This window comes from Beta vulgaris, chromosome 6 (assembly GCF_026745355.1).
Source record: "Beta vulgaris subsp. vulgaris cultivar EL10 chromosome 6, EL10.2, whole genome shotgun sequence".
NCBI lineage: Eukaryota > Viridiplantae > Streptophyta > Magnoliopsida > Caryophyllales > Amaranthaceae > Beta > Beta vulgaris.
Genome location: NC_079207.1, coordinates 17,307,249 through 17,323,207, shown reverse-complemented (window position 1 = coordinate 17,323,207; position 15,959 = coordinate 17,307,249). Strand labels below are relative to the sequence as shown.

Below are 15,959 nucleotides of genomic sequence, written 5' to 3'. Positions count from 1 at the left end.
CACACTAGCATAAGCATTTTAGGGGAAGATGACATGAAGTTAAAATATTAGAGCATAACTAAATCTTATAGCGTGGCTGACTACAATGACTCATTGGATGAACTAGAGAAAGAACATGTTGATGCTGCAGCTTCTTTTAGGGCATATAACCCAACTTGCTTCGATAGGGCTTTCATGAGTGATGATATTAGATCTGATGCAATAACTAATAACATGGCGGAAATATTTAATAGTTATATAGTCAATGCTAGGACCAAACACCTAATTTACATGTTGGAGGATATTAGGGTTGCCCTAATGCAAAGACTACTGACCAAAAGTCAAGAAATGAAGAAGTGTAATTCAGTTTTATTCCCTAGGATACAAGCAATGTTAGATAAAGAGAAGGAAAAAGCTTCATTGTGTGATGTTATCCCCTCAACAAATTTCATTTTCAATGTTGAGTACTATCTTGATCAGTTGATAGTAAACCTTGAGGCTAGAACATGTACTTGCAAGAAATGAGACAAATTAGGTGTACCTTGTTGCCATGTTATGGCCTATATTGAGTTCCTTAACAAAGAAGCAGAATTTTACGTTGATGAGTGTTACAGAAAAGAGGTTAACCTGAGAACCTATGCTGCTGCCACACCACTTATTGAGGGTGAAAGACATTGGCCTCGGGTGGAGAATAAGTTGGATCCCCCTCCAATTAAGGTGGGACCAGAGAGGCCTAGAAGGAATAGGATTAGAGATCCATATAAGGATCCCAAGAGGCCAGGACAACTAACAAGACATGGCATGGAAATGACATGCACCTTGTTTAGGGAAAAGGGACACAATAAGAGAGATTGTCCTAAAAAGGATATTGCACAGCCACTTGAACCCCCAGCTAAGAAACAAAGAGGAAGACCAACCAAAAAACCTACTTTAGCTCCTATAGAAGCATCAACATCCCACCATTCAATCCCTGCACATCCTACACAACGAGGCAGGGGTGTGAGGATGATATTAGGTGGGATAGGAGCTAGAGGGTCTATAACTAGAAAGGGCAGAGGTGGTGGCTCTGGTGCAAGAGGGGCTACAATTGCAAGAGGCGGAGGGAGAGGAAGAAATCAGGTATATCAACTTTCATTTTGTCCTTAATTCATTAACTGCTTATAGCAAGTAGGTGTAGGTGTATTGATTATGGATGATAAAGCCCTGATCATTAACCTAACTAGATCAACAGGGGTTGGAAGAGGCAGAACTGGTGGAGGAGGTAGAGGTGAAGGGATAGGCAGATCTGTTGTGAGAGGCAAAGGCATGGGTGCATTTGGTGGAAGAGGAAAAGATGGCACCCAGTTAAGCTAGTAATGAAGCTTTTTGAACTTGCAATTGTTGCAATTAGTTACGGACGAGACAAATTTGGTCGGTTATGCTCTGAACGCTTTTGAATTTTGATTATGCTATGAATTTGCAATTGTTGCAATTATTTTAAAATCATGTAAGTACTAGCTTCCTGCTGGAAATTGAAGAAGACTTTTGAAGCAAATTTGAAGCACTGGAATACTGTTTTTTATTTATCTATGCGCTGAAAGTTTGAACCAAGTTTCTTTTTATTAATACCATCTCAAAGTGAGCACATATTACATCTAACATCCATCCATCCATCAACCTAACAAACATAGTACTTCTACTTAAGGTAGTACAAAATACAAAATAAGAAGCACAACACAATGAAAGCAAATTTCAGATTCTTCTCATTTGTGGCACTTTGCACCAAGTTACAATGCAATTCAACATTTTCTTTCTTCAATTCAGAAATTTCTAATTCCAAGCTATGCTTCTTTGTTTGCAATTTCATGATTTTTTTGTCCTTAAATGTCTGAACAACCTCCAATTCAGCTATGTTCGTATCCTTCTCAAAAATCTGAAATTGAAGATCTTCATGGGCAGTGCTATCATCAATGATTTTGAACATTTTGCATTTGGTATCCTATGAAACAACAAATGTGAATCAGGTTCCCAATTGAAAAATTAGGGAGAAATTAAGAAGCCTACAAATTGAAAAATTAGGGGAAAAAGTTGGGACAAATTGCACTTACTGGCCATAAAGGACAACCATAGAATCTGGAACCAACATTAGGCCCATTCTTCACTGTTCATACCACTGCATTGTTCCCACACTTGCATTTAACCTGAGCCACCCTCCTTGAATTAGTGGAACATCCTGAGCCAAAGGAAGCTTCCTTCCTTCCTGACATAATTTCGACGAAAAAAAAGGAGGAAAGAGAAAAAAAATTGGAGGACATATTTTAGTCGCACAAATGGAGAAATGGAGAAAGAGGAAGAAGAAAGAAAAAAAAAAAAGGAGAGAGAAGATGTTCAGTTAAAAGAGGGAGAAAGGAGGGAGAAAGACTTAAGAAAAGGAAAAAATAAGTAAAGCGAACGGTCATTGACACAACAGCAAGTTTACCGGATACAACTTGTATTTCCAGATTTAAGTAGTCATAAACCTTGATTATAGTTGATCTTAATGTAAGGTAAACTTGAACATGAATAATCAAAAGTTAGACTTGAAATTGGAAGACTACGCAAATGTTGACTTAATTAAAACAATTTTTCGTAAAAAAAAAGAAGTTACATTCCTTACCACCAAACAAAGGAAAATCAATACAAAATTGAGTTTTCATTTGGAAAATGATTTTCATCAAAAACCACATCCCTTTAAAAATATTTTCCGTCCAACCAAACGCACTAGCTAAATCTCACTTTTACGTGTTACTTCCCGTGAAGGGTTTAAAGTGGGCACATACCTTAAATTTTCTTTGTTAATCTCACCTCTCTCAAGTCTCAACCGGGAAGGTAACCCAATGATGCAGGCACTGTTCAGAAGAACGAAGTGCATTGTTTCCCACTCTTCTCATTTCCATTCCATTTTACGGTTCGTTTTAGTTATTCTCTCTATTTAATTGCTTCCTTTTCAATGGCAGATAATTTATTTTCTCTATTATTAAGTATTCTCTACAATTAGCTACTGTTACCATAGTTTTTGCTAATATTTCATGAAATTGAAGTTGCAATTTTGATGTTTATGCAGGGATTCTTCACCTGTGAACTATTTATCTCGATATTCCTTAAATTTTCATACTTGTTTGGAATACTCATTAAATAGTTCTTTTTATAAGCCGTGGGATTCTAATAGATACATTATTTCTGGTGATGTTGCCTCCAGATGGCTATGTGTTAGGCATATGAGCAGTTCATCTGTTGGGATAAAGGCTGATAATGGTGTTGTTAGGTTTTGTTTCGGCGATTCGCCTGATCAGAAGGGTAATGTAGGTGTTGTCACTGATGAAGGAAGGGGGAGGATGATGAAAAAGAAGAAGAATTCAAGGAAGTCCAAGCTGAATGAACTGAGGTTTTACCGCCTGAAGGCGAAGAAGAAGATGAAATCATCGAATCCCGAAGTTAGGATTAGATATAAGCTTGGGAAGGTAGTGTTTGTTCTTTCAAGAGTTTTGATGCTTTTGTCTAATTTGTGATTTACTTGTTATTTGTTTGTACATAACTGGGAGCTGTGTTTGTACAATAGGCAAAATTAATCTTTCTTTGCCTTTCATTTCTATCTAGGAGAGCATGCTACCATGTGAGTTGGGATAATTAGAGAACATGTTCTATGGAAAATTAAAGAGAGGGGTTAATTTAATATCTGCACTTGGGGAATGGTTCCCACCATCGTCTTCTCTCTCGCTCTCTACAATAGATGTTCTCTAACTAGTCCTTTTCTATCGTTTGACTTCAAAATTAGCCCGTCACCTTTGATTTCTGTTGTCTTATTTTCATCTTGTGCTCTATATTCTATAACTTTATACTGTACTAGAAGTTATACAACCATAGTCTTACTAGTAATGTGGTTAGAACACATCTTATGACCTTTGAAATCACTGGAGCCTAATATTTTGAAATGAATATATAATTTGGGTTCTCACTCGTACCCAATTTTGCAGAGGAACCTTGTAGCTTGTTACTAGAACTTCTTTCATAAATTGTGAAGTTAAGCTCTAAAATATGATGATTGGGATTTGCATCATCATCATGCATTCTTTCATTAATTAGAATGTTTTTGTCCCTTTGACTCTCTCAAATGTCAGTGCACTTTAGTTGATGAAAGTATGAAACCAACAACTTCAGTGACTGCCTTCTTTATATCAAGTCCTATATTGGGATGGGATAGTTCTTATATAGTGACTTTCTCCTGAGGTCGAATGATTGTTGTTACATAGTTTATTGGTTTAAAATTATAACATTGTCTCAACTGTTCATATCTTTTTAGTTGGTTTATATGGGTTAGCTGCGGTGCTAAATATTTCCTAGATGCTAATTGAGTTAACTATATTCGTAACTTAAGGATGCTACAAGATGATAGTAGGAAGTGACAATTTGTCGTTTTATGGTCATTTCTCCCTAATCACATATGCTTTTGAGATCTTGTTCTGCCTATGTGTGTAAGTGCTCGTGTCCGCGCTCTTAAATTTGTGTGTTTGCGCGTACACTCTTAAATTCATATCGCTCTTAAATTCGTGCGTGTGCACGCACACTCTTAAATTCGTATCACGGACTTTGGCACTCATGTCGGACTTAGGTACACATCCAAGTATACATTTTGGCTATCTCATGAATGTTTTCCATGCTTTTAGCGGAGAGATGAAGCATACAAGTGCCATCGTGATGTTGGAGTTTCGAGGATTTGACACTGGGACTTGTGGTTAAGTGAAAAGTACGAGTAACATAATGTGTGTCTTTGTGTTTAGGGTGTGAGAGGGGGGGGGGGGTTGAAGGAGGGGGGTGTGTTTATAGAAAAATGATCTGACATGAACTGTAATTGCTGGTTAGTTGTGGGAGTGTGAGTCCGGCAGTGGTCTCCAATTTCTTGCCTCAGTTTTTGAAGGTTCTTGAGCTGACGAATTACTAAATGCTTCGTATCCTAATATAGATAAACCATGTTGCGACACAAGCTTTTGAAATTTTCACTTTATTTCCGTATAGTGGATTGGCCAACATCCTAATATATCTTTGTTCTCTCCTTAGGCAAAACGAAAGGAAGCTTGGCTGATTGAAAAATTGAGGAAGTTGGAGTTACCTAAGCCTCCAGCTGAAACATATGATCCTGAGAGTTTAACAGAGGAAGAGAGATTTTATTTGAAACGTACGGGCGAGAAAAAGAAGAATTATGTACCTGTTGGGAGAAGAGGAGTCTTTGGAGGAGTTGTACTCAATATGCATCTGCATTGGAAAAAGCATGAAACAGTTAAGGTTGTTTGCAAACCCTGTAAACCTGGACAGGTTCATGAAATTGCTGAAGAGCTTGCTCGGCTGAGCAAAGGTATTGTTATTGACATAAAACCTGACAACACTGTAATATTTTATCGTGGAAAGAATTATGTGCGACCAGAAGTTATGTCTCCTCCTGATACACTGTCGAAGACAAAGGTAACTTTACATTCTATTGGTGTTTGATCTGGTATATGAAGAAAGCTGCTGCAATGTCTGTTCTATCATGACCTTAATCTTTGCTTTTCTTTAGGCCTTGGAGAAGTATAAATATGAACAATCCCTTGAGCATACAAGTGAGTTTATCGAAAAATTGGAGGAGCAGCTGGAAGAGTATCATGAACACCTTACTCGGTTCAGGAGAGGAAAAGATAATGCATCAAAAGATTCTAGAGCACTTGATTAATGGTAGGTTACGATTTATGTGCCGTGATAATCTTTTGTGGACGGACACTGTTATTGATCTGTTTGCTCTCTATGTATTGGTTGTTAGGGGAGTTATAAGACTTATACCTAGATGTTTATATCTACTTGAATCGTGAGTGGTAGATATAATGCTTGAGAAAAAAAAAAACAACTGGAGACTGCACCAACTTCAGATCTGGAACTGGGAAGGCTGAAAAGTTTGCTGAACCTTGAACCTTCTGTAAAAGTAGAAGCAGTAAAAAACATTAGTTCCTGCGTGATATCCGAGCAGTCTTTCTAAGTGCAAAACTAGGATGAGTCTTGGTTTTGTATCCTAGCTGGGGATGCTGTTATACTTCCTATAATGTACATCTGGTTACTAGGAAGAGGATAGATATGGTGAAACAATTTTTAACATATAGATACTATTAGGTAGTCACCTACTCACCTTCATCATCCAATATTTCTAGGTGCAGACCTTGCTCCAAAATCAGACTTCAATAATGGGGCATTTCATTCAGTATCATCTTTAAGAAACGTAGTTTATGTACCACAATTATCCTCCACTATCTATATTCAAAGTTAATAGATGAATAGTGTGAAAGTCAAACTGTTGCAAGTATTAAGAATTGTAGGGACTATTACATAATAAATGTTTTCATATATTAGTAAGAAATATGGTCAAAGTGGGAGATGACAATAGTGCAAAAGTCAAAGTGTTCCAACTAATATACAGTGGAGGGAGTAGCAATTGTTCTCACGCAATTATGGTACACAAAGAGCATAAAAAGCAGATAACTGATCTGATGACATTCTTGTCTGGTAGGCTGTTGGCTGATGTTACAACTGAATTGAGACCAAAACCTGATTGCAAATAAACCAAGAAGCCTTATCCTACTTCTGCAAGACTGCAATATTAATAAGGAGCCAACACTCCTAATGTGTTGTGATCCATTTATTTAGTTATGTCCATTTTCCTAATTAATTTTGGCTGGCCTTATATTGACTGTGATGTTGAATATGATCTTAATTAGAAGTATAGCCCAATAGGAGTTGGATTTTAGCATTAATCTTATCGCTGCTGATATACTACTCATTTCAGCTTGCACAAGGAAGGCGATAGTATCTTTGAGTCTGCAAAGTGCAAACCTTCTTGTATCTATAGGCAGCATTCTCTGCCTGCTTTTCGGGCTACATCTTTTTGCGCGTCTCCACTGAATGGCTAAACATTTTAAAATGCTGAAAGGCTTGAAGTTCCTTTGTAACGCAGCAAAGTTGCAGTCTTTTTAAAGGGAACGACCGTTTTGTTTCAATATTGAAGTGAAGCAGCTTGTTATATGGTGGAGAACTCCTGTTTATAGGCTTCAAATCTGTGATGCTTTGATCAATTATCGTTCAAGGGTTGCTACTAGAAGATATTCTGAAGAGGGCAACTCTGCGATGGACACTATAATGATGGTAACTTGGTAAGTATATCCTCCTCGTCCGGCTTTCTTCGTATGGACTATGGAGTCCACCAAAGAAAAATAAATAAATAAATAAAAGTTTATTGGGAATTTCTACATTATGCCCGTGTTTCTTCGTTTTTTATGTTATACCCGAGTCTTTTGAAAGTTCTACGTTGTACCCTTTAACTTAGCTTTTTAATGTATAGTTCCCAATTGCCGTCTAGATGTCATAAAGTTTGTTAACTTTTTGTGATCTTTAGGAGATACCCTAACTTGTTTACAGTTTTACTAATGGACACATTTTATAAGCAAGATTAATTCATTAGATTACAAATTATAGACAAAATATTTGCCTTCGAGTTAATAGTAAGGACAAAGTGCATAAAATGTGGTAAGTTTGAGAGTGTCATGTGAAATTTTGCAAATGTTGGGGTACAACATATAAATCCAAGAAATACAGGTATGACGCAGAAGCCCCAAGTTTATTCTTTGAATTCGTCAGCTACTTAATAGCCATAGAAGAATTTGGCAACATAAAGTGTTCTTTAGGACGTGTCGCTTTGTTTGATACAAAAACGTAGGTTAATGTAGTCACAATGAGTTTGTGTATGATCTTGTATAGAATGTCTTTGGTAAATGCCTATAGGGTGCATCTTTCTTTGCAATTTTTCATGGATTGTAATAGTATATTGGAAAAAAGTTAAGAAAAATAGTTACTCGTTGCGAAGGGAATTCACTGATGATTTTCCTCGGACCCAGGCCACAAGGATGGACATAGATCATGGAAGAATATTTTGGTGCAAAGAATCTTGAACTAATTGGTGTATGTTCCAAGAAGTATCCTAGTTGAGAAATGATTTGTTAGTCTTGGCCGAATGCAGCTGGAGCTGAATAGCAATGGATTGCAGAGGAAACACTCCAATTGATTAGTATGCTGAAGAGATTTCTTGTGTTCTACGTGGACAGTACCCCAAGAGAGGTGGAGGCTTCGTTATGCTGATCGGGAGTTCATTTACCATACATCCGGTTATCCGGGTGTAGGTAGATCATGGTATATTGGTATATCACATTCTCTTCTATCATCATAAAGACATAAAGCACATGGATGGAGAATGTGGGAGGATGTATGTTGCATATTGTAGTTAATCGGAGGCTAATATAGGATTCTAGGTTCTTTTGTCCGCTATACTTTTGATTTGAGTGTCATGTGTAAATGTTTGGCTTTTGTGCCACTATGTGCAAGTTGGATTTGAAGTTGTTAGTACACATTGCAATTTTATATTGTGTATCCCAGTGAACGTTCATCGCGTTCTTGGTACTCCAAATCAGCTTTGAAATAAAGAAGCACCTACTAGTTCAATTGACATTATAAAACACGGGGATGGAAGTTTTGGGAAGTAGAAGACAATGGAGTTGGTTTTTGGGTTTTGCTAAATGCCATCTTATTTTTTCTTACTAACGCCTTTTTGTATTTATACTTGTTATGTATTTATACTTGTTATGTATTTATATTCATACATTTTCTCACTCTCTGTCACTCTCCCACTCTCATATATCTTCACTCTCTTTCACTCTCCCATTCTCATTTTTTCTCACACCATCTCATCATCCAAGGACTTTTCCGACCACTTTTCCGGCAATTTTTCCGACTACTTTTCCGGTCACTCTCTCTCATCACATATTGAAAGAGGTTGAATGACATCATCACACCGCCACTCCTCCGGCAACCTTTCCGTTTACAATACGTGCAACTTTTTCGAAAATTGAAAATATGACTTGTTCAGGCGCCTAAAATAGGCACTCGAACCTGTGGTCAGTTGCCTAAAATATGCCTCCGAACCTGTGGTCAGGCTCCTAAAATAGCTAGACTCTCGTGCTAAGTTTTCCGAAGTGTCGTGCTTATGACATTCCATTAGTTTTATTCGAAAATTTTTTAAAATTACATTAGCATTTCCTTAGTAATATAACGAAATGGTAAAAAAGCTTGAAGTCGTTGGAAAATGTGAACTTGTCGGAAAATTTTAAAATCTCGTAGTCCTTCAATGAAGGAAATGGAAGGATGATAGAGAGAGAGTGAAAGATGAGAGGGGATGGAAAAGGTGAAGAGGAATGAAGGGGGGATGGAAAGAGAATGAGTGAGGGAATGGGGAATGGAGGGGAAAGAGAAGGAAAGACCCTTGTATTTTTATACAAAAATACAGGACGTTAGTAGGAAAAAACAGAGCGGCGTTTAGCAAATGAGTTTTTTTTTACCACAAACATAGAAAAGTTGCACTTATCTGATTATTCTTTTCATAAAATTAAGATAAGTTGAAGAAAAAATAAGGCGAAAAATCTATACTAGTTAGTAGTTACCTTCTAACCTCGAGGGGAAGGAAGCAAGGGGTAATATACATTAAAGAGCATTCTTAAGCAAGTCTATGCGCAAACGTGATCCATATAAGATTCGACCAAATGACATCAAATTAATATACTAAAGTTCTAATCAATAAGTTATGCAACATTAGATGATACTTTATCTGGTTTTTATTAGTTAACCTATATTTCTTTTTGAGATATCCTTTATTAGTTTATCCATTTTTGTTTCTATTTTTGAAATGGGTTCACTAACTTTCCATAACACACATTCAAATCTACTTCTGTACTTTTTAAAGAAAAAACATAGTCGAATGGGATCTTGTTAGATTAGTCACAATGTGAGGATTCCAAATATCAAATTTTATAATTTTTACTTACACCCAATAAGAGATATTAACGTTCAATAAATAGTCTCGACAAATGTGAAAAAACAAATGGTGCAACTGAAAATATAAAGAGGTTGTATAAATTAATCTTTTCTCTTTCTTTCTATGTGCCACAACACTATTTCTCCTAAGACTCACTTCAAAAGAAATGGGTAAACTAATAAAGATTGGAGAAAGTATTTTTTTGAACATGAAAATATTAATAACTCGAGAAATCGCCAGACGCTCGCGACTAAAACTAGTTACCTTCCTTATAAGGGGTAACCAAAATCAAACGGAAGAAAATACAGAAATCCCAATGAAAAAAGAGTACATCGAAGATAAATTATATTCCTAGGTTCCTCCTTTTGCAAGGAGAACGAGATACTGAAGGCCCGAAACAAACTGTGTGTCAGTTTGGTTAATGAACTGATGGTTGAATTGAAACAATTGAAATTTGAACTGAAGTAAAATGAACCGAGAGTAAACGTAACTTAAATCAATTGAAAATTGTTGAATTGAAACTGAAATAAACTGTAAATGAAAAACAAAAGTGAATTGCAACTGAACAGAAACAAATTGTAACTGAAATAACTGTGAAAAACTGAAAAAGTTGATCGATCAACTGAACTGAACTGAACTGAATATGCAACGAAATTAACTGAACTGATTCAAACTGCAATTGAACTGAACTGAACTAAATCCAATTTAAACTAAAATTTTTTTAAACTAATTAACTATACTCGAACAAAATTCACATATTACCCAATTCATGATAATACTCCAATTCACATACAATTTTTTTTTCATGATAATTTTTTATTAGTACTTGAATTTATGACAAAGTATAACTTAATTTCTTGATAATTTTCAACTATGTCAAATTCACTGATTTTATACTCCAAACTGAATAAATAATTTACCCAACTTCATGGTATACTCTCACTATCACGATAATTTTATTATTTATGACATTATAGCTTTAATTATTTCATGATAAGTTGATATTTTCAAAAAAATCCATCCAACTTTTACAAAAGCATGAAATATAACTTTATTTCAGACATAAGTTTGTTTCTTTCATAACTATTAACACCATATTACTTGCTACAAATTAATTCTACTCCCCTTTAAGATGATTTTCTCTATTACTTACTAATAATATTATTAATTGAATATATATTAACATTAACATAAAATTATTGTATTAAAAATCTTATCTATAGAGAAAAGTATGACAAAATTGACATTTTTTTTTCATCATTCTCCAATATTCAGATTTTACAAAACTATTCTATCCATACAAAAAAAAAAGAGTAATTACAAGTAATAAGAATGAATTTAAACAACAACCATAACAACTAAGGGTTTTTGCCCATTTCAACTCTTCCTATATTAAGGCTAGAGAAACAAGAAAAATAAGAACATAAAAAAAAAAAATCAATTTGATTAATTAATATAAAAACAATTTCAAATGAAATACAAATTACCTTTAAGTTTACCATTATCGTACAATTGAAAAAATACAAATTGAATACAAATTATAATATTGAATTGCCTTTTTAAACAAACAAGAACAAAAACTTAGCTACAATATTATAGTGCGTTTTAAGATTTAGATTGAGCTTCTCTCCATTGCACTCACTTCATTTGAATGAGTTTCAAGATCCAAATCCTTACAAATGTCAAATTTATAGATTATAGAATGATAATCATCAAACTTCAAAAAAGTTCAAAGAATTAGATAGAACTATAAACCAAGTAACAAATACACTTCTTTGTTATAATACTTACTTGAAAAAGCAAGAAACAAATAAAAATGAAAAATACCACAATAATCTTGCCGCCCAACAGAAAGAACTAAAAAGCAGAAAATTACAAATAGCTAGAAATTGAAATCATGCAAAAAGTTAACTTGACCAACTTTAATTTACTGATCCAGACTAGATTGTAGTTACATTATCTAACAAAAAATAATCGTCCGAAGTTGAAATTTAACAGAAATATGAAGTTAGATGTACTAAGTTGAGTATTACTTGCTTCAAATATAATCATGTGTAATCATCAAAGCTTAAGAGTAGCATTTCTCAATTTTCACAAAACCAGACACTGAACTTTGTTGTTCAATCACAAGAGTTGTTTTTAACATTATTAGGAATATCTTGAGATTTTTACTAAATTGAAAATGAACAAAATTTTAGATTCGGGCTACTTAAATCGATCACCGAATTAATCTAAAACTTATCTCATGGAGAAGAAATTGGTGCATGGTTCAAACCTAGTCTCACAACATACATTTAGTTCCTCCCTGAGCTTTCAACCCATACATAATATATCAAATCTCATCCGAAGAAGATAAAGTTACGTAAAGAAAAATTTAACAATGCACTTGATTTACATACAAAACCCCAAAAAGAAACTAAAACAGAGAAGAAATAAGAGGGTGAGGAAGGAGGGTGAGAAAATAATATGAGACTGAAACTGCTTGCCTTTTCATTGATTGATTTACAATATATGTGATACAAAACTATTTAGGAAACCCTATACAAATATATTAGGAAACTCTATATACATACTTCCTTAACACCCTCCCTCAAGTTGGAGCATGAGAGGGTTCAAGAATGCCCCACTTGGACAACAAGAACTGAAACTGAGATTTCCCAAGAGCCTTGGTAAAGATGTCGGCCAACTGAACGGAGGTGGAGACATAAGACGGCTGAATGAGCCCATCAGTGATAGCATCACGCACAAAATGACAGTCAACTTCTATATGCTTCATCCGTTCATGAAAGACTGGATTTTTGGCAAGATGTATAGCAGACTGACTATCACAAAATAATGGAATAGATTTAGGATGAGCAATACCCAAACTGAGAAGAAGGCCTTTTAACCATTTGAGCTCACAAGTAATAGCAGCCATAGACCGATACTCGGCCTCAGCAGACGATCTTGAAACAATATGTTGCTTCTTTGTCTTCCAAGAGATAGGAGAATGGCCCAAGAAAACAATCCAACCAGACAAAGAACGACGGGTAAGGGGACAAGCCGCCCAATCAGAATCACACCAACCTTGGAGAGATAAGTCGCAGTCAGCAGTTAATAAGATACCTTGACCCGGGGTGCCTTTAAGATAGCGCACTACACGTAACGCAACCTCCCAATGAGCCTGACGAGGCTCCTGCATAAACTGAGATAAGATATGAACAACATAAGCAAGATCGGGACGAGTGACCACCAAGTATATAAGACGGCCAACCAAACGACGATAGGCAGCGGCGTCAGCGAGAAGAGGGCCATTATCATGGGCCAACCGGTGATTCTGCTGAATAGGAAAGGCACAGGGCTTGGCGCCTAGTAAGCCTACTTCAGAAATAATATCCAAAGTATATTTTCGCTGACACAAGAACAAACCCGAGGCACTCCTAGTAACCTCAATGCCGAGAAAATATTTAAGAGGACCAAGATCCTTCATCTTAAAACAATCACTCAAATAAGACTTGAAAACAGTCAACGCAGCGAAATCATTACCAGAAATAATAAGATCATCAACATATACCAAAACATTCATCTGCACAGAACCATGAGTGAAAGTGAAAAGAGAATAATCAGCATAAGACTGCAGAAATCCATACCCCTTCAAGACAGAAACAAGTTTAGCGAACCAGCACCGAGGAGCTTGGTTTAAACCATACAAGGACTTACGAAGACGGCATTACCAAATGAGGGTTCGAACACTGAAAGCCAGGGGGAAGTTTCATATACACTTCTTCATCAAGATCACCATGTAGAAATGCATTATGAACATCCATTTGATGAAGTTCCCAATTCTTGGAGGCAACAATAGCAAGAAAAGTCCGCACAGTGTTCATTTTGGCCACAGGAGCAAATGTCTCATCATAGTCCACCCCAGCCTCCTGATGATTCCCCAAAACAACAAGGCGAGACTTGAGACGCTCAACAGAACCATCAGAAAAATATTTGGTGCGATAGACCCATTGATTACCTAACACACGCTTGCCCAGAGGCAACTCCTCCAATGTCCAAGTACCATTTTCTTCGAAAGCACGAATTTCATCCTGCATAGATGCCTGCCAAGCAGCATCTTTCATAGCCTCTTTGAAAGAACGGGGGTCAGTGGTAGCAACAAGAGCAGCAATAAACTTTCGGTATATCACAGAAAAATTAGTACAATATATATAATGTGCTATAGGATAAGGAGTACCTGAAGAAGCGAAAGGAGACGGTGCATTAGGAGATGGACTTTGAGTAGCAACTGCATGGGTAACAAAATCAAGAAGCAACACAGAAGGGATTTTATCCCTTTTTCCACGCCCCAACTCATCAGGAGACTTAGAAGGAGATAAAGAGGATGACTGGGCCTTAGAAACCAAAGGAGATGGATTAGTAGTGGGCTGAGATGAGGAGCCCAAGTTATCAATTGAAGAAATAGAGGGAGGCGTGTGTGTGGGAGAGTAAGAGAGATTAGCGGGCTGGCCCAAAGGGAGAGAAGAGGGGACCGTACGTGTTTGAAGGAGAATGAGGCTGGACCGTCTGTGAGTGGGGGGCCGTTTGTGAGAGAGAAGCGGGCTGCGCCGGTTGTGAGAGAGAAGAGGGCTGGGCCGTTTGTGAGAGAGAAGAGGGAGGAGAAAGGGGCAGCTGCTGTGAGATAGAGGGAAATGGGCTGGGCGGCTTTTGAGGGGTCGAAGGTTCAGAAGATAAAAAAATTTCTTCTGCAAAATCAGGATGAATAGGGTGGGGATTAGGGGGCACCAAAGTGTCAGGGATAATATTAACATCTTCCGAACTGGCAAAGGGAAAAACATCCTCAAAAAACTTGACATCACGAGAAACAAAGAATTCTTTGGTGTTTAAATCAAATAATCGCCACCCCTTCTTCCCAAAAGGATACCCAACAAACATGCATTTGCGACTACGACTAGCAAACTTATCACCCTTAGTTTTATGATTATAAGCAAAACAAAGACAACCAAAAGTGCGAATGGCCTCATATGCAGGAATAGTGTCATGAAGGAGTTCAAAAGGAGATTTGTTGCCTAAAAGAGGAGATGGTGTGCGATTGATAAGATGGGCAGCAGCTAGGACACTTTCCCCCCAAAAATACATAGGCAAATGTGCTTGAAAACGAAGAGCCCTCCCTACATTGAGAATGTGTTTATGTTTGCGCTCTACCCTCCCATTTTGTTGTGCAGTGTTTGCACATGAAGTTTGGAAAATGATACCAGTAGCATTGAAATAATCATGAAGACAATTAAATTCAGTGCCATTATCACTTTGAACAATTTTAATGGTTTGAGAAAATTGACGGTCAACCATAGCAACAAAAGACATAAACATACGAAAAACCTCCAATTTATCAACCAACAAATAAACGCAAACTGCGCAAGAATGATCATCAACAATAGTGAGAAAATAACGAGCACCACAAGAAGAAACATGTCTATAAGAGCCCCATAAGTCACAATGAATTTTCTCAAAAATGCGACTAGCACGACTATCACTGTAAGAAAACTTGTGATGTTTGGCACGAAAACAAATCTCACATGCCTTATTAAGACTACCCTTATGACCGCAAAGAGGAGGAAGTAACTTCACTACAGATTCTGAAGGATGACCCATGCGCTGATGCCACAACTCGAATTCCGAAGAAGTATGATGTGCCGAAACATGCTGCACGTGTGCACCCCCGCAGAAGAAATAAAGTCCATCTCATTTATGCCCCGTTCTAATCAGCTCCCTCATGGGGTCCTGTATAGCACACATAGAAGAGTTAAATTGTAGAACACATGATAAAGCAGAGGTAAGTTGTGAAATCAAAAGTAAATTGCAACAAAATTGAGGCACATAGAGAACATTAGTGAGAACAATGGAATCCGATAACTGTACAGAGCCCTTATGAGTAGCAACAACAGAAGCACCGTTAGGAAGACCCACGGGACAATCCAGAACATCAACAATATCATACAACCAATCTTTCGTGCCAGTGATATGATGAGTAGCGCCAGTGTCAATAATCCAATAAGAGGAAGAAGATAACATACCATTTAAACGATCATCAGGAACATGAGTA

The 15,959-nt window shown here is 36.7% G+C and overlaps 1 protein-coding gene and 1 long non-coding RNA gene across 7 annotated transcripts; one reads left to right on the top strand and one right to left on the bottom strand.

Annotated features, from left to right (window-relative positions):
• Positions 1 to 2,747: 2,747 nt before the first annotated feature.
• On the top strand, positions 2,748 to 8,425 carry LOC104896036 (hypothetical protein). 6 transcript variants are annotated; one of them, XR_007274946.2, is made up of 6 exons: positions 2,748 to 2,905; positions 3,062 to 3,458; positions 5,053 to 5,454; positions 5,549 to 5,703; positions 7,022 to 7,166; positions 7,908 to 8,425. XR_007274946.2 is itself a non-coding variant. In XM_048645785.2 (5 exons), exons 1-4 carry the CDS (start codon positions 2,835 to 2,837, stop codon positions 5,699 to 5,701), a joined length of 1,023 nt encoding a protein of 340 aa, XP_048501742.1. In that variant the 5' UTR covers positions 2,749 to 2,834; the 3' UTR covers positions 5,702 to 5,703; positions 6,803 to 7,391. The 6 variants fall into 6 exon arrangements, 1 of the variants encoding a protein (XP_048501742.1); XR_007274945.2 differs by having other exon boundaries at positions 2,749 to 2,905; positions 6,803 to 7,166; positions 8,030 to 8,425; XR_007274944.2 differs by having other exon boundaries at positions 2,749 to 2,905; positions 6,803 to 7,166.
• Positions 5,172 to 6,227, bottom strand: LOC130591750 (uncharacterized). Its single transcript, XR_008969820.1, has 2 exons — positions 6,149 to 6,227; positions 5,172 to 5,939 (listed from the first exon to the last, which is right to left on the bottom strand). It is a non-coding gene; the product is annotated as an uncharacterized LOC130591750 (long non-coding RNA).
• Positions 8,426 to 15,959: the final 7,534 nt, after the last annotated feature.